Source organism: Mustelus asterias, chromosome 20 (genome assembly GCF_964213995.1).
Source record: "Mustelus asterias chromosome 20, sMusAst1.hap1.1, whole genome shotgun sequence".
NCBI classification, from domain to species: Eukaryota; Metazoa; Chordata; class Chondrichthyes; order Carcharhiniformes; family Triakidae; genus Mustelus; species Mustelus asterias.
The window spans coordinates 63,045,110-63,067,048 of record NC_135820.1 but is presented as its reverse complement, the minus strand read 5'-3'; the positions used below and the strand labels follow the sequence as shown (position 1 = coordinate 63,067,048).

The following is a 21,939-nucleotide window of genomic DNA, read 5'->3' as shown; positions in this document are numbered from 1 at the left end:
ACAGTGAGTATGTGTGTGAGATAGATTGAATGAGTGTGTGTGTGTGAGACAGAGTGTGTGTGAGACGGAGTGAGAGTGTGTGTGAGACAGAGTTTGTGAGTGTGTGTGAGAGACAGTGAGTGTGTGTGAGTGAGTGTGTGAGGCAGAGATAGAGTGAGTGTGTGAGAGAGAGACAGAGAGTGAATGAGTGAGTGTGTCTGAATGTGAGGAAGACAGAGTGTGTGAGATAGAGAGTGAACAAGTGAGTGTATGTGTGAATGTGAGGGAGACAGAGTGAGTGTGTGAGATAGAGTGAACGAGTGAGCGTGAGTGAGACAGAGTGAGTGTGTGTGTGAGACAGTGAGGCTGTGTGCATATGTGTGTGAGGCAGAGTGAGGCTGTGTGTATGTGTGCGAAGCAGAGTGAGGCTGTATGTGTGAGACAGAGTGAGGCTGTGTGTGAGGGAGAGAGTGTGTGAGACACTGAGTGTGAGAGACAGAATGATTGTGTTTGTTTGTGTGAGAGACAGAATGGATGTGTTTGTGTGAGATAGACTGAGCGTGAGTGTGTGTGAGAGGGACAGAGTGAGTGTATTTGTGTGAGAACGACTAACTGAGAGTGTGTGTGAGAGACAGAGTGAATGAGTAAGTGTGTGTCACATTGCTGCCTGCTTGCAGCTCCAGTGCAAGTTGTGATTTCAGCTGACGTCAGTGTCAGGTCGTTTCCGGGGTGAGCTGTCAGGAGTTGTCAGGAGGGGGGTGGGGGGAAGTCAGCAGCATTGCAATCAGGATCCGCAGCAGGTAGAGAGAGAGCGAGCTTTGTTTAACTGCGCCACGCTGTCCTCGCAGGAGAGAGACGAGTGGAGCAGCAGCAGCGCTCCACACACACACACTAGACACACAGAGACAGACGCAACGTGCTCTTTCCAAAACCCCCCTCCTCCCCTGACCCTCTCCTCCCCCTTTTACACTTTTTATATGAAGCTACAAAATCCAAACTCCATCGTCCGACGGAAACACTAAAAAGAAAGTGGGAGAGGATGAAAGCTGCAAAGAAAGGTAAGTTTAGGTGTGACCTTGCTGCAGTGTAACTGGCACATTGTCAAAGCGCTGGCGTCCTGAACAATAGGGCAGAGCTGGGGGGTTGCTGTTAGCTGTTTATTTTTCCCTCTTTTTTTTTGTTGCTAGTTGCTTTGGGATTATTATTTTTTCCTCTCTCTCTTCCCGCAGCCTGGCTGTGAATCTGGTCGAGAAGCGTTTAAATCTTTGTGTGTGATTGGGAAAGGGGAAATGCATGAAGTCTCCATCTGTGTGAATGAGTGAGTGGCCTTGTTATGCGGAATGGTTCTCTCTAGATGTCCCTGGCTTCTCTTTTTTTTAAACAGAGAAGGATAAGAAAGCATGGCATCTTTCTGGAGTCGACGTGTTCGGCTCCTTTTGTTGTGTTTGGAAGCACGCGTCCCCAAATCTTATTTAGTGTGTATTAGAAACAAAACAGTCTGTGTGTGGAGGGAGAGAGAGAGAGTGTGTGTGTGCTGGGAGTTAGTTCACTAAAACAGAAACTGGGATTTCTTCACACGAGGTGAAATGGTGAAACTCTTTTTTTTGTTTTCTTTGCAGACTTTTCTCTCCCCCCCCCCCCCCCAACCCCCCCAAAAAAAGTTTATTTTAAAGTTAGCCAACTTCCTCTTGGGAATGTTGGTCTGACAGATGGAGGGTGGGGAGGGGGGTTTAGTTTGAGCTGGGAATACCCTTGCAAGTTCCTGTTTCACATCAACAAAAGGGACAGTATTCAGCCACTTGTCAATGGCGGCAAAGTTTGTTCCTAAGTTTTTTTTTATTGTCTGTTTCCCCCTCCTCCCTCCCTCTTATTACACAGCTAGATTTGTTTTAAAATGTGTATGTTTTATTGTTGAAAATAGTTTTGCAAGGACTGCTTTGCAGGGATGTTTGCTCCCTTTAGAATTAATTGCAGATTCACACCCCCCCCCCCCCCAACCCCCTTTGGGCAAATAAAGGAGCATGCATGCTTCTGAAGGTTTCTTTTTTTCGAAAGGAGAAACTTGTGGTTTAAGTGAGGGACTTCGTTCCGCTTCCCTGCTTTGCCAGCAACTTCTTAACTTGCTTTTCTCCCCCTCTCCCCCGCTATTTTCTGCTTTAAATGGGGTTTAGGTTGTGATCTGCCCGAGTGGCTTTTGTGTTGTAGTTTTGTGATGTGTGAGTAATGCCTGGTAACTAACGCTGTTGGCGTTGCTTCCCTCCCTCTCCCTCTGTGTGTGTGTGTGTCTGTCTCTCTCTCTGCAGCCTTCACCAGTAGCCAGAACAGACCAGGGGACATGGCCATGTCAGACAGCGAGACGGGAGACGAGGACGGCAGCAGCAGCCTGTCCTCCGACATGGCCCACTCCAAGAAGAGGAAACGACATGTGATCTTTTCCAAAGAGTCGGTGAAGATCCTGCGGGACTGGCTGTACGAGCACCGACTCAATGCTTATCCATCCGAGCAGGAGAAGCTCAGCCTGTCCGGGCAGGCGAATCTAACAGTATTGCAGGTAAGGAAGGGGACGTTATTCAGTGTGTCCTTGAGGTTCTTGTGACTTGTTTCAATGTTAATTCATCGCTTTTGCAGCCTGATTGTGTGTGTGTCTGTCTGATTTTGATTTGATTTATTATTGTCACATGTATTACTATACAGTGAAAAGTATTGTTTCTTGCACGTTATACAAAGTATACCGTTCGTAGAGAAGGAAAGGAGAGGGTGGAGAATTTGGTGTTGCAGTCTTTGATTTGATTTATTGTCACATGTATTGGTATACAGTGAAAAGTATTGTTTCTTGTGCTATATAGACAAAACATACCGTTCATAAAGAAAGGAGAGCGTGCAGAATGTAGTGTTGCAGTCTTTGATTTGATTTATTATTGTCACATGTATTAGTATACAGTGAAAAGTATTGTTTCTTGCGCGCTATACAGACAAAGCCTACCGTTCATGGAGAAGGAGAGGGTGCAGAATGTAGTGTTAGTCACAGCTAGGGTGTGTTCCAGAGTTTAAAAGAGTTTGAGTTTTAAATACATAGAGTGAGAGTGAAGGAATTAGAGGGTAAGCTTGCAAGAAGTCACCATGCTCTGGAGAGGTCTCGTGTCCAATTTAGGTTTAACTAAATTAGCAGAGCAGTGGTCAGAGTTTGGATGCTTTGATTTGATTTATTATTGTCACATGTATTGGGATGCAGTGAAAAGTATTGTTCCTTGCGCGCTATACAGACAAAGCATACCATACCTAGTGTACACGGGGAGAAGGAAAGGAGAGGGTGCAGAATATAGTGTTACAGTCAGAGCTAGGGTGTAGAGAAAGATCAACTTAATATAAGGTAGGTCCATTCAAAAGTCTGCCTGGCTCCAGTTGAGAGTTCCTGACCTCGCCTGTGCCATGGAGGCAAAGTCGAGAGGAGTGTGATCCTCAGTTTGCTCTTGTGTATCTCACTGGCAGTCAGCTTTAGAGACGCAGGGAGAGAGGGAGGCCTGGAAATAGCATGTCTGTCATGGATGACATGCCACACAGGAGAATCCAATTATGGGGGTGGGTGGAAGATGGGTAGAAGTTTTAAAAAGAATGGAGAGTATTAGAGATAAAGTGCATTAAGAGCACTGAATGTTAGGATTTGCTGGGGTTGTTTGAAATATGCCAGAACCTTAGAGAGAGATTACATTAAAAAGTTTAGATCCAGGTTTACCTAATTCATATATAGCTCAAGAGAAGTTGAAACCAACAAATGTCAATGTTATGATTTTGGAGTTATTTGTCCATCGGGTAAAAAGTGGTTAAAACCATCCCTTTACAATCCAGTCGCTCTATGAAATTCAAGCAGGGCAAAGAAGAAATTGGAATGCAGATGGCATTAGGTTACTTGGCCTTCAAGAGTCAGACTCTGAGTCTCAAGGGTAACAGTTTGGACACCCCTGCTGTATGACCCTGTGCCCTGAAGGACATGTTGGCTGGGGAAGGGGTTAGTTTAAATATTTCAAACACAGTGCATCATGAATAACTGCGGTCTAAAGCTTGCTTAATTGTCTTACTGATGGGGGAAGGTTTCTTTAGCCCATTTATTTTAAATATTTCTCCATAGTTCTATTAAGAGGGTGAGCGTTATTGTGTATTGCTGTCTGTTCTTGCATTTGATTTATGTTCACATGCATGCAATGAGGGAGAATTTCATTTAAAAAAAAGACTTCTCAACTTAGGGGTGTAACCTCCTCCTTTGTGCCACCATTGGCAACTCTTAGCCCTTGAGATCCCCCCCCCCCCCATTTATCTACTCTGCACCTCACTTGTAGATCACATTAAAATCTCCTCTTTGACCCAGGATTTTCTCTTTCCTTTCAATGACTTCTCCTTTAGCTTGGGGTCCGTTTTTCCTTTATCCCTCTGAAAAGTAACTTGAAATGTTTTCTTTTGTTAAAATCATGCTGTAAATGTAGGTGTTTTTTTTTTTGAAGCGGTGGTAGTTTTTAAATATGTTAATGTGGCTTGGATTGGAGTTCATTCACTTGAGTGTTTTCTAACATGAGTTTCTCTTAAAGAGAGGTATTGTAGTATGGTCCTGGCTTAGTTCCAGCCACAGAGTGTGACTGTGTTGGGGTATTTTGGGGACGTACAGCTGATTGTTGAAGTTGTTAGCAAAAGCGAAACCAACCAGTTCCTACATGGAGCTCTGTCGCATGGCCATAGCTTTTTGTGATTTCTTGCAATCGATCCAAGCTTTTTTTTTCTTTCATGTGGTCCTATTAACTTTACAGAAAGCTGTGACTGAGACTTAATGGACATTTTATTACAGACTAAAGCAGTAAAATAGATCTTTAAACTCGTTTGGAGGCATGTTTATAACTATTGGACTGAAAAGCAGGGGATAAAAGCAAGCGACTCGTACACCCATGATGTTTCTGACAGTCAGTGTGCAGCGGTCAAAATATTAACTCAGTCGACATGCCCATCTTGGTCTGGAACTTTGTTACGAAACCCATTTCCTGTCAGTGTTTGTTGCCTGTGGCCTCATCTATCTCATAGGAGTTAGGACAAGTAACTCCTTTTGATTTTGTTTGCTGTGAGCTTCAGGAAAAGTGATTAAGTTTCTAGATATAAAGGCCCTTCACAAAACAACATTTTAAATTTGAATATTTGGTTGCCTAAACGTGTTCAGAGTCCATTTCACCCGTGGAGTTATGAGTTAGGCACCCCTTGACAAGCATTACCAGAATATTTAATTACATTGAACCAGGGATTGAAGAGTGGATTCATTGGGACGATTGTCTTTTTTGTACTTTAGTTTGCAGATTAACAAGCCTCTTTTCCACCTCCTTTAAAAAAAACAGTATATACAGTGAAAAGCCACTGCATCTAACTCCTGCAGTATGCCTAGCATGTGCAGATTCCAAGAGCCTGACTGAATGCAAATCAAGTATTTTTTTTCATGCTGTAATCGAAGGCTGACTCGCTGAGTAAATGAGTTGTGAGCGGCAGATGTTTGGGTTAGGGTATCTAGTATTTCCTTGTAATTAATGAAGAACTAAGCCTTCACATTCGGGTTACATTCACCACATGTCCTGGTTACAAAGGGATTCATTTCCACCAAGCCCAACTTTCCATTGGGCACATCTCTAAAGTATGTAAACAAAAATGACTGCGCATGTAGTAAATGCCGGCTAGATGTTTGATTTTAAAATAGTAGATTGCTGCCTTTTATTGAGTTGCAAAGCAACAAAACGCTGACCTTTAAACCAGTGGATCAGTTTGTCTTTTCGTGATGATGCCAGTTACACAATTGATGCTGTAATTGTAAGTGGAGTCGTCCTTGTTAATCTGCCCCAGTATTTTCAGATAGGCTGAGTAAATGACTTCTACGCTCTTAATAGTCTTGCTTTGAAATCATGTGTGTGTCTCAAGGCATTGAAGTGAACTATGTAGCCAAACGTTTATATTTTATCAAAAGACATGATCTTGGGTCTATTTTGTGCCAGACACGCTTCAGACAAGTGCTTTTAGTATACTGGGGGGGAAAGAAAGAAGCAAGTGTGGCAGCCGTTCCTCTGACCTTGATACCCTATCTTTCCTTGACCAGCAGGAGCTGGGAATTTACAAGTGGCTGTTAAACAGCAGAAAATTACCCTCAGGATGTGTCTCTTTAGACCAGTTCACCACAAGCAGTATCAGAGCAGTGCCTTAAAATGGACAGGCAAGTTTAAACATGACTGTGTCTTAGCAACTCCACATTTGTGTTCCAGACGAACCTTCAGCCATGTCTCAGATCAGCTAGTGTTCTTGTGAAAGGAAGTCATTATTTTGCCTCCATTAACGTCGTAACCATTGTTTAGTGTGTAGCACTACTATGTTCCTGCAGACACCGAATGCAAGTGCTATCAGTCGCACCTCTGAGTCATGGGATGTGGGCGTCGCTGGCTGGGCCAGGATTTGCAGCCATTCCTAATTGCCCTTGAACTAAGTGGCTTGCTCGGCCGTTTCAGAGGACATTTCAGAGAATCATTGAAACATGGAAAATAGAAGCAGGAGTAGGCCATTCAACCCTTTGAGCCTGCTCCGCCATTCATTTTGATCATGGCTGATTATCAAATTCAGTATCCTGATCCCACCTTCCCTCCATATCGCTTGATTCCTTTAGCCCCAAGAGCGATATCTAATTTCTTCTACTTTCTGTAGTAGTGAATTCCACAGATTCACCACTCTCTGGATGAAGAAATTTCTCCTCACCTCAGTCCTAAAAGGTTTGCCCTTATCCTCAAACTAGTCCCTAGTTCTGGATTTCCCCCACCATCAGGAACATTCTTTCTCAATCTACCCTGTCTAGTCTTGTTAGAATTTCATAAGTTTCTATGAGCTACCCTCTCACTCTTTTAAACTCCAATGAATACAGGAGTCTCATGTAGGCAGACCAGGTGAGGATAGCAGATTTTCTTCCAAAAAGGACATTGGTAAATCAGATTTTTTTTTAATGACAATCAACAATGGTTTCATGATCATCATTAGATCTTTAATTCCAGATATTGACTGAATACAAATTTCACCATCTGCTGTGGTGGGATTTGAATCATAGAAACCCTATAGTACAGAAAGAGGCCATTTGGCCCATCGAGTGCACCGACCACAATCCCACCCAGGCCCTACCCCCTTGTCTGCGTGGGTTTCCTCCGGGTGCTCCGGTTTCCTCCCACAGTCCAAAGATGTGCGGGTTAGGTTCATTGGCCATGGTAAAATTGCCTCTTAGTGTCCTGGGATGCGTAGATTAGAGGGATTAGTGGGTAAAATATGTAGGGATATGGAGGTAGGGCCTGGGTGGGATTGTGGTCGGTGCAGACTCGATGGGCCGAATGGCCTCTTTCTGTACTGTAGGGTTTCTATGATTTCTATGATGATATCCCTACATATTTTACCTACTAATCCCTTTAACCTATGCATCTCAGGACACTAAGGGGCAATTTTAGCATGGCCAATCAACCTAACCGCACATCTTTGGACTGTGGGAGGAAACCGGAACACCCGGAGGAAACCCACGCAGACACGAGGAAAATGTGCAAACTCCACACAGACAGTGACCCAAGCCAGGAATTGAACCCAGGTCCCTGGAGCTGTGAAGCAGCAGTGCTAACCACTGTGCTACCGTGCCGCCCTTTGAACCTGGTTCCCAGAGCATTATTCACGGTCTCTTGTCCTGTGACAATATCACGACACCACCACCACCTCCCCCAGCCCATTCTGAAGACTTCACGTAATCTAGGTTGCTACTTCTGTGCAGTATTGTGGGAATGCTGCACTGTCAGAGGTGGTGTCATTCTGATAAGATAGTAACAAAAAGTTAGATTTATATAGCGCTTTTAACATAGCGAAGCATCCCATGCATCGTGGGATGGTAAAGAAACTAAATTTGACACTGGGACACAAAGGAGAAAAAAATAGGAACAGGGAGGTTTTTAGGAGGATCATAAAAGCAGGTAGAGACATGGAGAGGGTAGGGATGGAATTTCTGAGCTTGGGGCAAGGCAGCTGAAGGCATGGCTGCTAGTAGTGGCTGGAGCAGTTAAAGTTGAGAACGAACAAGAGGCCACACGGAGAGGAGCGCAGAAATTTCTGAAGGTTGTGGGGCTGGAAAAGGTTACTGAAATAGGGGCGAGGTGATGGAGGGACATGGAAAATAAGGATGAGAATTTAAAAATTGAGGCACTGTTGGTCTGGGATCAATGTAAGTCGGAGAGCACAAGGATGGTGGATAAACAAAATTTAATGTGGATTAGGATAGAGGCAACAAGAGTTTGGATCTGCTCAAGTTTATGGAGAGTAGGAGAAGGTGGAGGGCTGCCAGCAGAGCATTGAAATAGTCCGAGCTATAGTTAACAAAGATGTCGATGAGAATTTCAGCATCAATTGAGCTGAGACGGGTTATGTTGCGGAGATCTTGGTGGTGCAGTGATTCGTGGGTTGAAGCTCATCTCGAGGTCAAATTCAGCACTAAGGTTTTGTTCTGAATGGACTGGTTGGCCAGAATTTTGCCACCCCACCATGGGAATCGGAGTGGGCAACGGGGCGGACAGTGGAAAGGTCCTTTGACCTCGGGCGGAATTTTACGGTTTCGGGACGAGTGAGGCCATAAAATCACGCCCGTTGAGTCTCGAGGCAGTGGCCAGGGAAAGGAATGGAATAGATGCATAGGGAATTTAGTTAGTGGCACTGACAAACAACGGCTGTGGTCGTCCCTGTACTTAGTTGGAGGAAGTTTCTGCTCATTTAATAATGGATGTCAAGACAATTGGTGTGACAAGTCAGAGACGGTGAAGCAGTCGAGAAAAGTGGTGGTTAGGGAGAGCTCGGTGCCATCCACATACATGTGAAACCTGATGTTCTGTTGTCACCCAAGTGTAGCATGTGGATGGAGCGGGAGGGACGCCGGAGATAACAGTACTGATATTTATCGAGCTTATCTGGATAAATAAGAGTGGAACCAGTCGAAGGCAGGCTCACCCAGCTGCACGATATAGGGATTGCAGCAGAACAGTGTGGTCAACTGTGACAAAAGTTGCATACAGGTTGAGAGGGCTGAGGAAGGCTAGTTAATAAAGCCAGTAGGAGGCCATTTTGTGAAACCGATGCCACGTCTGCCATCTCAGGTAGTTGTGAAAGGCCTTCGGGCTTTATTGAAGGGAGTTCTTTGTGTCAAAGACCAACATTATCCTTCATCTAAAACTTAAAAAACCAGGTGATCTGGTCATTCATTTCATTGCTTTTGTTGGGGAGTTTGCTGTGCGCATTTTGGCTGATGGTGTTTCCCACATTACATTGACCACACTTCAGTACTTCAGAGGCTATGGGCACTGTATCAATGCAAGATTGTCTTCAAGATTTTCTTCCCTTCCAGCAACAAAATATGTTGCTGGGTTTTACAGCCGGCCCAACCCAAAATTTTAAATTGAAAATTGACTTTTTTTAAAAAGAGTGTCAGTTTTAGTTTTCATTTCCCACTGTTCTCAAACATATGTCCTGTTCATTGTTACTATGTTGCTGAGTCATGTGATCTCTTTGTCCCCATAGTCCTAATGATCTATGTGCAACTTGAAATTTGTATTGATTTGCTTTTCTTCCCTATTATTATTTGTCTGTTCTACAAATGCAAAACATGGGGTTGTTTTAAAGTAACAACAAAATCACTGCAGTACAGGTTGTGACCAGTGGCCGGAAAGAGACAATTTAATGGGGGGGTCGGGGTAAGCATTTGCACCTCAAGACAAGTGCAAATACCTTGTGTTAAGCCTAGCTTCCCGACACTTGGTTTACAGTGCCTTCTGTTGGAAAATCTAGCATTGGATTCAGGATATAGGAACTGACTTTATAGTTGTGGTTACCTTTTCTAAATACCTCCATATGTGATAGTGCTACAAAGATTTGCTTCTAAATGTACTTGAACCAAAAATCAAAACATAAGTGGCTTAAAAAGAATTTGTCCTTTCCATGGACTTTATGCAAGGGCATGGCAATAGTGGCTGTGATCTTGATTTACCTCTGCTCTTCTGAAGCTTGCTTTAAAAAAAAAACTCAGCGGAGAAATAAATTGAGTATACATGGCTCGCTGTTGTTTATGCATAAGCATTTAAAACCCTTTTATTAGCTCTCACTGACGAGGTAGGTACATGAACCAGCAAAGGCCTAAGTTTCAATTTTGCTCGCTGTAGAGTCGACACCAATCTTTGTTGGGGTGCAGTGTCACAGAAAGTAAGATTGGTCTCGATGACTCCAAACCGAAGGAGGGGTGAGAAAGTCAGCTGGGGTTTCCATTACTGATTGCTATCCCAGTGATTGCCTCTGGAAAGTGCACATCTAGGGCTGTTGGGCTAAGACAGAGATGCCCTCGGTGGTGTTGTACCCCCTCCATATTCCCATGATTGAGTTTGCATGTCAGTACTATCATCAGGTTACACGCGATGGAAAAATCATTTATTGCCAAGGTGCTGGAGACGTGGAGGCATTGGCACAGAATTGAAAATTATCTTCAACAGATATGGGAAAGAGGAAACTTTTTGATTTGATTTATTATTGTCACGTGTATTGGGATATAGTGAAAAGTATTGATTTTTGTGCGCTATACAGACAAAACATACTGTTCATAGAGTGCATAGGGGAGAAGGACAGGAGAGGGTGCAGAATGTAGTATTGACTTAAAAAGACCATTATTAAAAAGTTTGGAAGAGTTGGAGTTCAATTTTAACAGTGTAGAAAGGGGGTAATGAATGGAATTAGAGGGTCTGCTGGGGACAACTTGTAAGAGGTTGCCTCACTCCAGCGCCACCTTATTTTATTAAACCATTTTGTGCAAACTTTTTTTAACCAATGCACGGAGTTAAGGCAATGTGCCTCATGCTAGAGGCGCAGGAATAAGGGACTCGATGCAGGTGAACTGTTGGTAGTCTCATCTTTTCCTCTCCTCCTATATTGCTAAAACAACATTAAACATAAAAGGACAGTTGCACCAGTGGGAAGGAGAAACAGCAAATCCTCGAAGCCACTTTTCAAAGAACCCGGTTATAAAAAAAAGTGTGATCGCAGGATCTCAGCAGGGTGGCTGTTCTGCTGTCCAGATGGGTCTGTTCTTTTGACATATATTGCTGTGTGTGCGCACACACACACACTGCAGCCTGCTATGCATCTGTGTCCCTGTGATGGATTACTTCAGACAAAAAGTAGGCTGCAGGGAAGTAGACGTCAGAGGTGAATCCACATCCTGTTTACCCTGCAGTTCCTAAAATCCACTCTCTTCTCAAATCCTGCCCTCGGTGAAGTGTCTATTCCTGTTCTGAGTGCATTTAAAATGGAGAATTCAGCCGCCACGCCACGCTACAAAAGGTCGCTCGTGTCGGACATCCACTCAATTTCAGCGTCTGAAAGATGTAGCAAAAGTGCACGTAACACTGAAATCTCCTCAAATGCAGCAGTTCAGACATACATTTCTAGACTTTTATGATGGATTGGGGCGGTATTTAGTTTGGGCTCACCTGAAAATGCTAAATGGAGGCTAGCTCCACGCAGGCCTCACTCTGGGTTAGGCCGACTCCTAGTCCAGTGTTTCCGTGGTTGGGAACTGAAGTTGATTCTTGTCTGTCAAAGACGGTCTGTTTTCAGCAGGTTTGTTCATAGTTATTCATAAAGATGGCACCAATTTAAATAGAACAAAAGGGGTCTTTTTTTAAAAAAAGAAGTGGGTTGCAGGAGTGAAAAGATCCCTGCAGCTTAAGGCAGGATAACCTGCAGCACATTCTTTCTAGAATATACTGATGGGGAATTGTTCTGAGACAGAAATCTGGAGATTTTATTGGACCCTTACAGCAGTTATATGTCCCAAATATTTGTGTCTTAGTGTGACCTTTTGGGGGAGGGGAAGACGCACCTAACCATTGGATTTTCACACTGGTTGACTTAGTCCTTGTTCCTGTGTATATGCTCATCAAAAATATGCTTTCTGAGTCACCCCCTTCTATCTTTCAGAATTTGAGCGGTCCGCTGGGAAGGTATAAGTAACTGTAGGGGATCCCCACACAAGCGCAACATGACTGCCTTTGTGGTCTGTTCCATCCCACGCACTCAGAACAACTTAGGTAGCTTAAAATAGCGTGTGCTTTCCTACTTGGCCCCTATTGCCCATGTTTATGTGGCTCTAGACAGTGACTGTTGGCAGGCTGTTCTACTGTAGGGTGCATCACCACTGAGTCTTGTCCTGTCACCCGATTAATGATCAGGAAAGCGGGACCCCAGCTTGTTCATTATCCATTTGAAAATTCTCTGCTTGGGGTCACTTCAATCAATATAGACTGTTGAACCAGTTAAACTTTTACATTAACTTTAAGTTACAACTGTGCATTGCTGCCTCACAGCGCCAGGGACTCGGGTTCAATCCCAGCCTTGGGTGACTGCCTGTGTGGGGTTCTCCCCGTGTCTGCGTGGGTTTCCTCCTGAGTGCTCTGCTTTCTTCCCACAGTCCAAAGGTGTGCAGGTTAGGTGGATTGGTGATGCTAAATTGTCCCTTAGTATCCCAAGATGTGCAGGTTAGGGGGAACCAGTGGGTCAAATGCATGGGGTTATGGGCATAGGGCCTGGGGTGGGATGCTCTTTCAGAGAGTCAGTGCAGACCCGATGGGCTGAATGGCCTCCTGCGCTGTAGGCAATTTTTTTTTGTAAACTGCACCTGTATTCCTACAGTTCTCACTATACTCAGTGGTGTTTTTTTAACCACCTCATTCACTTTTAAAGGATAGAAGCAAAATAATGCAGATGCTGGAAATTAAAATGATTCTCACCAAAGGATCGACATGGAAACAACAACAAGTTGCATTACATTAAAGGCACTATGTAAATATAATGTCTCATGGAACTCCATGGGAGAATATTAATACAAAGTATGAAACCGAGCCACATAAGGAGATATTGCGGAGAATCTTACGGCCGTTCATGCGGGCAAGATCTGGTCCCGTTGGAGTGAAGGGAGATTTGGCTAAGTGCCAAATTTTCCATCCGTACTTGCAGCATCAGCAGGGTGTGAACGGGTGGTAAGATTGTGCCAATTGGGTGAAAGAGAGAGTAAAGGAAGGAGGAACAGTGAGGTGGTTAGATGTAGGGCAGGGATTCCTTGGGGCTTGTTTCAGAGTTGATCATTTTCACTTGCTTGATAATCGTAGTTAACTGCTTTGGGTGAGATTTATTTGCATCATTTGTGGTTAATCAGAGACGTCTGACAGTCGACACCTATTGTTTAACGCTACTTTTGCACTGAAGTGCCATGTCCGTGCCACTGGATTTAGCTCCAGCCAGAGATGAAACCAAAATAAACAGCCAGATCCTAGTAGTGATACTATGTGTTTGAAATCTGAACTTTTGTGCACGGGTGGCACAGAGGTTAGCACTGCTGCCTCACAGCGCCAGGTACCCAGATTTAATTGGGTGACTGCTTGCGTGGAGGTTGCATGTTCTCCCCATATCTGCATGGGTTTCTTTCGGATGCTCCGGTTTCCTCCCATAGTCCAAAGATGTGCAGATTAGGTGGATTGGCCATGGTGAATGCGTGGGGTTGCGGGGGGATGGACCTGGGTAAGATGTTCTTTTGGCGTGTTGGTGCAGACTCGATGGGCCAAATGGCCTCCTCCTACATTGTAGGGAATCTATTCTATGAAAAAACAGTTCAATTTTGTAACTTTAATAAAAGAAAACCTCGATCAAAATGGATGGTGTCCCCTTCTCAGCACCACAGTTGAGGGAGGAACAGAGGCAGTAGGAAGGATAGATGTGCCAATATGGTTCCAGTGATGAGAAACATCAGTTATGTGGGTGGATTGGAGACACCAGGATTATGCATAAACATTCCAAACCCTTTTATTAGCTCTCACTGATGAGGTAAGTACATGAAGCAGCAAGGCCTAAGTTTCAACCCTTGCTGTATGTAGTGTTGACACCAATCTCTGTTGGGGTGCAATGAGAAGAGAATGTTGGGAGGGGTTGATAGCGGGGCTCAAAATCATGAGGGCTGTGGACAGGGTAGATAGAAAGAAACTGTTTTGATGGAGATTTCAAGAACCAAAGAACACAAAGCGATTGGCCAAAGAATCAAAGGTGACTGCTTGAAAGGGTGGTGGAGGCAGATTTAATTAAGGGTGGCACAGAGGTTAGCACCGCTGCCTCACAGCGCCAGGGACCCGGGTTCGATTCCTGGCCTGGGTCACTGTCTGTGCGGAGTCTGCACGTTCTCTCCTTGTCTGCATTGGTTTCTTCCGGGTGCTCTGGTTTCCTCCCACAGTCCGAAAGACGTGCTGGTAAGGTGAATTGGCTGTGCTAAATTCTCCCTTGGTGTACCCAAACAGGCGCCGGAGTGTGGCGACCAGGGGATTTTCACAGTAACTTCATTGCAGTGTTAATGTAAGCCTACTTATGACACTAATAAATTAACTAAATCCTGGCTTTCAAAAGGGAATTGGATAAACACCTGAGTGGGATACATTTGCAGGCCTCTGCTGAAAGGGCAAGGAAGTTGGACTAGCTGGATTGCTGTTACAGACTGTTGATGTATATTTGATGGGCTGGAAAGTTTCCCCTGTGCTGTAACCCACTCTGTAAATGTTGGCAGCATTAGGAAGACGGTTAACAACTGTACAAAGAAAACTGTTGACATTTCAGCCCTTTGTCAAAACAAGGGCATTTCTGGTGAAGGCCACACTTAACAAATCATTGAATTATACAATGACACAGCACAGAAAGAGACCACTCAGCCCATTGTGTCAATGGCAACCCTTTGGTAGAGCTATTCAATTGATCAAATGCTCTTTCCCTACAGCCCCATATATTTTTTCCCTTCTAATTATTGAATATATGTCAACATTCATTTTTCCTTTTTTCTGGAGGTGATGCTTGACTTGCCGAGTCTTTCCAGCATTTTCTGTTTTTGTTTGCAAATATAAAGGCTGCCAGGATCCAGCTGCTAGACTTACGAAACAAAGAAAATGTACACCTGCCTTTCGTTCACCCTCTCACTTAGCACTGTTGGCAGGTTTTACCTTATCACATTTCCTTCCATTGTGAAACCAAAGGGTTGGGCAAGGGGACTCAGTGAGAAAGAATGCATGCATTAATACCTGCCTGTCAGAAAGCAGATGAAACCTCTCCGGTGTGTGGACTAAATTAGAAACAAAACCACTTCCCCACTCTGAATGTTGCTTAGAAAGTGGATTTTAAAAGAGGGCGGTTGGTCTCATAGGTTAGATGGTAGCTCGTCACCTCTGGATTCAAACCCAACGGGTTGAAAGTCTTCTCGGTCTGCCGATTGCAGAGATCGTACGTGAAATTAGTTTTCTTATTGTGCTTCCTAAAGGGTGTGGCCTGCAAGAACTGAACTGTCCCCAATTTTGTGCCTAATAAAAAGTCTCGCTCAGACTCAGATTAAGGATATGGGGAAAATAGCACATTGATCCTCCCTTCCGATGTCTACTGTTGGCAGCTCAGCCCTAAGGTGTGGAACCCCCCACACCCATACCCTTCAAAACCTACCTTTTTGACCAAGGCCAACTCTCCGAGTATCCCCCAGTTTGGCTGACTGTGTGCGGTCCTCTGAAGTACAGTGAGACACTTTACTATGTTAAATGCACCATGTTATTGCAGGTTGTTGTTGCTCCAGTAAAGGATATTGTTGGGAAGGAAGAGGTCGGTATTTACCCTGCACTCCAAACCTGCCTTGCCTGACCTAGGAGTTCTCGATACTGTCACCTAAAGTGATCAGAATGGCAGTAGTTTGGGTATGGTTTTAGGAGGTGAAAGCAAAATGCTGCAGATGCTGGAAATCGGAAATAAACCAAAGTGCTGGCAGCGTCCGGGAAGAGAGAAAGCAGAGTTAATGGGTGTGATCTTGCCAGCTATTCGCGCCCCACACTCGCTGCAGCGAAGTCGGAGAATTTGGCGGCCGGCAAAATTTCCGTCCGCTGCAGTGGGATGGGAAAATTCCTCCAGAGTGAGCGGCTGTAACATTCCGGCCAAAGTTTGGAGCCAAATATGGTTTCTTCAGGTTCTGAAGAAGAGCCGTATTCGACTCAAAAGCTGTTTTTCTCTCCACAGATGCTGCCAGACCGACTCAGTATTTCCAGCCCTTTCTGGTTTTATTGATGGTGTTAAGAGGTGCAGGAGAGAAGTTAAAGCCGAGACCTCTATAGAACATAGAACACAGAAAAGCTACAGCACAAACAGGCCCTTCGGCCCACAAGTTGCGCTGAACAATTTCCTTACCTTCTAGGCTCATCTATAACCCTCTATCTTACTAACCTCCATGAACCTATCCAAAAGTCTCTTAAAAGACTCAATCGAATCCGCTTCCACCACCACTCCTGGCAGCCGATTCCACACACCCACCACCCTCTGAGTGAAAAACTTAACCCACAGAGAACAATCTAGTTGGTTGTAGGATTTGTCGGAAGGTGTTCGCTTGAATACCAAATGCTTAAAGGGACTCCGCTCCAGGGGCAGCACAGTGGTTAGCACTGCTGCCTCACAGCGCCAGGGACCTGGGTTCAATTCCCGGCTTGGCTCACTGTGTGTGCGTGGGTTTGTTCCGGTTTCTTCCCACGCTCCAAAGATGTGTGGGTTAGGTTGATTGGCCACGCTAAATTGCCCCTTGGTGTCAGGGGGATTAGCAGGGTAAATATGTGGAATTACAGGAATAGGGCCTGGGTGGGATTGTGGTCGGTGCAGACTCGATGGGCCGAATGGCCTCCTTCTGCACTGTAGGGATTCTATGATTCTAGGAACCAAAATTTGAAAGTGATTATTTTTCCAATGGTAAAATCCCGTCCATAAGTTTAAAAGAACACTTTTAAGTGTGGGAGATGGGGGGGGGGGGCATGGAGGGGAACTTCAACTAGTCCATTGAAGCCATTTTGTTTTGTTCTCTTTTGTTGACGAATCTGTGCCACGGTTAAAAAGGGCTGTTTCGGCAGCAGGAAGTGCTGCTTTGAAAAGGCTCGGCCCACTGAATGCATAGATTTGGTGTTAAATTTCCCTCTTAATTCCAGCGCTGACCGTAATCAATACTGTTAATTGTGCCTCGTGCTGGTGGACTGGAAAGTGAGAGGAGCCCCCACAAGCTTGCGGGGGAATGAATCAAAGTCAACATTTCAAACCGCAGCCGGTTTGATGGACAGGATGCAAATGTGCGTTACCTTGCTTAACATTAGATTTTCTTTGCTTGTGTCAAATCACTTAACGGGTAGTGATGGGGTAGAGCTTCCTTTGGCTCATGATTCGGTGGATTTAAGTACTGCTTTGCTCAACACAACACAATGGTAAATATTCGTTTTTGAGTGCCTGGAACCGGAGCTTTAACAAGAAAGGAAAGGCTTTTCCGTGTGTTAAATCAAAGCCTGGACTTCTCCCACCCCCTTTTTTTTAAAGTTTCTGATTGGCAACCGGGGCCAACAATCCAGTCTTGGCCAGTAAACGCAAATCACTTTGGTTGCTTCGACGTTTCAATTTGGATTCCAGGACCTGGTTTCAAATGCCAGATCAGCTCTCTGTAGCCCAGCAGCAGATTGGTTGCCCAGTTTGGATCTGCGAGTCTGCCGTGGAAACAGATTCGACAGTATAAACATTGGAAAACTGCTCCCAGAATCTTAACTTGAAGGAACAATCTGAAAGCAGTTAAAATGGTGCCCCCGAAGGCAAACAAAACCCCACTATTCAGCCCCCCCCACAACCACTGCTGCTTATCTTTGATGTATATCCATTCCTTCTAATTGCATGTTTTTTAAAAAAAAAACCCAAATCCCTCTCTTGATTTCTAAGTTTCGAGCATAATATGTTTTTTTTTCTTTTGGTTTGGCTTCCAAATATTCAGAAGTTGGGTGCTCAAGGCACATAAGGATCTCTGTAATGAAATGATAAACTCACAAAATGATGAAAGAAGGCTGAATATTCCAGCAAAACAAAAAGGTTATCTTAAAGAAACTCAATGAGGCTGGCCAAAAATAGAACCGAAAAAAAGATTTATTTGCTCAAGTCACTTCAAAATGTTTAAATTCTGTGACACAGCCTCGAGTCTATAATTTGGTGTCTTGGATTGCTTGTATACTTCAGGCATGGTCTTGCATTCAGTTTTCACTCATTTTGCCTGGTCTGTTTGTGCCTTGGATTCCTTACAAATGCCTACTCTAGTCATTACCACCCTCCCCCACCACTAACTGAGTACGCTTTGTGCAACACATTTAACTTGCTCAGTGCACATTCGAAGGACCGTAGCGGCAACTCCTTCTGCACTGGTTTCAAGTTACACAACTTGATCAGTGTGTAGTACGCGCCCATGCTGTCATGTGTTCTGGGGCAGGCAAGCTGCTTTCACATCAGTGCTTGTTTACAAAGGCTTTGTCCTGCCGGCCGCGGCAAATGGGACTCGAGCATTCTCGAGTTGCTGTTCCGCTCTTCAGAATTTCTGCCCCCTTTTTAAAATTCGAATCTCGCAACTCCCTTTTGTAAATGGAGCTTCCTAATCTCTTGTGCGATCCCTCACCGAAACACGCTGATACAGGAGCCGATTCCATCGGCAAATAGAATTGCTAGTGCCGCTTTCGAGATTCAGCAGTTTTGAACCAACAGGGAATACAAACTAGAAGGGCACATGAAGGGAAAGAGAAATCAGGCTGGTGAAGGATGGCACTGTGTCCGTCACAGGCCTCAAAACAGATAGACTTTTAATGTTGGCCATTTCGATTTGAACTAGTACCGCGGACACCACATAAATAGGAACTCCCATAGTGACGGTTAGTCTTCGGATAAGTTCTGTAACTCAAAGCTGAAGTGAAAGAAGTGAACAACCTCTGTTGCTGCATGTGCGAGACTAGATTAAGGGAGTGAAGGTTTCGGGGTGGTTCAACTCGACAAAGAATGTTTTAAAAAAAATCTGGAATGCTACATTAATTCATATGGTGTTAAGTTACAGAAGCTTGTGGGGTTATCTGAGGGTTTCCAACCAGCAGGATTTTACAGCGCATAAAAATCTCATTTTGAAATGTTCATATTGTTGGTGGAATTCTTTTTCTTGCGTATTAATGATTTTTTTGCTAGAGTGAGAAATTATACGGTGTTAAATAACTGCTTGCCCTTGCCTTTAAGGTCTCCAACTGGTTCATCAATGCGAGGAGAAGATTGTTACCAGACATGCTGCGGAAGGATGGCAAAGACCCTCTTAAATTCACCATTTCTCGCAAGAGCAAGTCCTCCGAGTTAAACCCATCTCGAGGTGTAGCTGGACCAAGCCCGTCGGAGAATTCCACTTCAGCTCCAAGCTCCAGTCTTTTGTCTGCATCTGTTCGGCCTTCTGTCATCTGCCATGCAACGGCGTCGATGGTTAAAGACATGCCTTTACTCTTCTGCCCAGACTCTGGCGACGATAGTAAGAAAACCTCAAAACTGATTGACCAAGAGTTAGTTCGACCCCTGTTTAACACTGACAACCCCACCACTTTGGTGACGTGCACAGATTCAACCAGTCCAAATAACGGGCTGTTCAACACACCACCTCCCACTCCACCAGAGCTCCATCAAGACTTCAGTGGGTTTCAGTTGCTGGTGGATGTTGCACTCCAGCGGGCTGCCGAACTGGAATCTCAGAAACAGAATATCAAGATTTCGTCTTAAAACACGACGCGTCAAGGAATACGATGAATGGGGGTGGAAGTTTAGATATCTGAAACCTTGCGGCCGGTTCTAGTCTGTGAATGGGCAGTAGCGCGTTACTTAAAATCCGCCTTGGAGAAATGATTTTCAGATTGCATTTCTTCTAGCTGGGGAAATAGTTTGAAAGGTCTGTCCACTTGAACTCGAGGTTAATCTCCCGTGGCTGTCCAGTTGATTGTAGACCCTTGATTTGGAGGGTTGCAATAATTATTTTAAGTAGTATTCTCAGAAGCTCCATTGTAGCTTTGCACTCTGCAAACTGTAGGTTCTGGGACTGCAACATAGTAAGCATTATTAGCATTCTGTACTTTTGACTGCAAATATAAGTGAGCTATAATCGTACTTCAAGAAACTGAAGATTACCTAATTCGTTCAGGTTTTATGTTGACTGACCAATGTGTCTTGTTTGAAGATTTGGTCTTATAGTTGTTTTGCTTAAGTGACGCTGCTGTCATTGAAACAGATGTATTGAGTACAAAACAAAAGTGCAGTGTCAAGATAACCCAAAGTAGTGTGGATGACCAGAGCAGGAAATTCTCTTGCACATTCTTTAGTCCTCAATATGTGCAAAAGTATCTCAATCATAAGATATTAGGAGAATATTTTTTCATTTGTATATAATGGATCTTTACTACTGAGCTGAAGAATTGTAACTTTAAATTGTGGTTCTGTTAGAGGCAAATTATAAGATAAAAGTGGGACTTCCTCTAATCACTACTCAATAGATTGATATAGCAATGTGACATTAGCTCTGAGGTATTCATTTGTAACTTGAGTACAGAACTATTAAAAAAGGTAAACTAATTTCTATTTGTTAGTTCTATCTGTGAATGTAGCTATCTGTTTTTTTTTTTAATTTTTAAAAAAATGTAGTACATTGTTAAAGGTGATGTGAAACTTCCTTTTTAAACAGTAGTGCTAAGATCATTATCTGATAGGCTGGGATTCACATAAGTTTTTTGGATTCTAAAACTTATTTGGTAGATGACATTCAGGACGGTTACATAAGTAAATGTAGTGTGTGGGGGGGTGGGGGGAGAAATTAAAGAGAAGTATGGTTTAGAAAATGATGACCCTGAAATAACCAAAGTACTGCTTGCTTCCAGTGTGTGGCAGTGGTACAATGTGAGATCGGAACTGAAACCAGCTGTCTTTCAGACAGACCATCCCTGCAAACTGCATTTGGCCAACGCACGGATCTGTGTTCAGACCATTTACTTTTGTTCTTGTAGCTGTTTCACACATCAGCCCTTTTATTGTAAATCTTATACGTGACCAAACTCTGTACCTGGGGTTCTACAATGGAGTTTAAATAAATGCTACTTGTGTTGGAAGCTTTAAACGATTTGGTTCAGTGTTAATGCAAAAAGGGGCTTTTGCAGATCATGTATATAAGTGAGATAAATGCAAATGTGCCTTATGACGGTGGTTTTTTTTTTGTTATTTGAAGGGACCACCCAACTATTCAAGTCTTCAATTTCAATCTGTGCAATATTTAAAGGGAGTTCTTTCAACTCCATTCTTTTGTCTTACAGGAACATTGATCACATCTGTGAATTTTTTTTAATACCACTCTAATAAAATTCTTGACGTTTGATAATTTTGAGTTCTGTAATTATTTTACCATTAAATCGGTAACAGAATATTCAGTTTTTTTGATGTGTGGTCTAATTTCTTGAACTAATAACCACATAGATTACGATGGACAGAAGCTCCTGGCATGACTTCATTGTGGTTGAGTCATACAGTTTCCCTCGCATCAATGATTTGGTAATTTCCCTGTGAGTCACCAGGGCTGAACTGCTCACCTTATGTGAATACTAAAGTGTTGTCACCAGACTTCTTTAGTGAATTGATGCCAGTTTACTAAAATAAAAATTAGACTTGAGCATTTGGCCCTTCTAGCTTTCTACGCCATTCATTTTGATCATGGCTGATCATATTCAATATCCTGATTCCCCACCTTCCTCCCATATCCCTTGATTTCTTTAGCCCCAAGAGCTGTTTTGGCCTTAACTACTTTCTGTGGCAGTGAATTCCACACATTCACCACCCTCTGGGTGAAGAAATTTCTCCTCACCTCGGAACATTCTTTCTGAATCTACCCTGTTCGAATTTTGTAAGTTTTTTTTAATGAGACCCCCTCTCGCTCTTCTGAACTGCAATGAATATAATCCTAACCGATTTAAGTCTCTCCTCATATGACAGACCCGC

General features: G+C 43.8%; 1 protein-coding gene across 1 annotated transcript; it reads left to right on the top strand.

The window, feature by feature from the left end:
• Positions 1-736: 736 nt before the first annotated feature.
• On the top strand, positions 737-21,373 carry LOC144508580 (homeobox protein TGIF2-like). The gene is made up of 3 exons (XM_078236683.1): positions 737-1,037; positions 2,283-2,530; positions 19,162-21,373. Exons 1-3 carry the CDS (start codon positions 1,019-1,021, stop codon positions 19,684-19,686), a joined length of 792 nt encoding a protein of 263 aa, XP_078092809.1. The 5' UTR covers positions 737-1,018; the 3' UTR covers positions 19,687-21,373.
• The last annotated feature ends 566 nt before the right edge of the window (positions 21,374-21,939 follow it).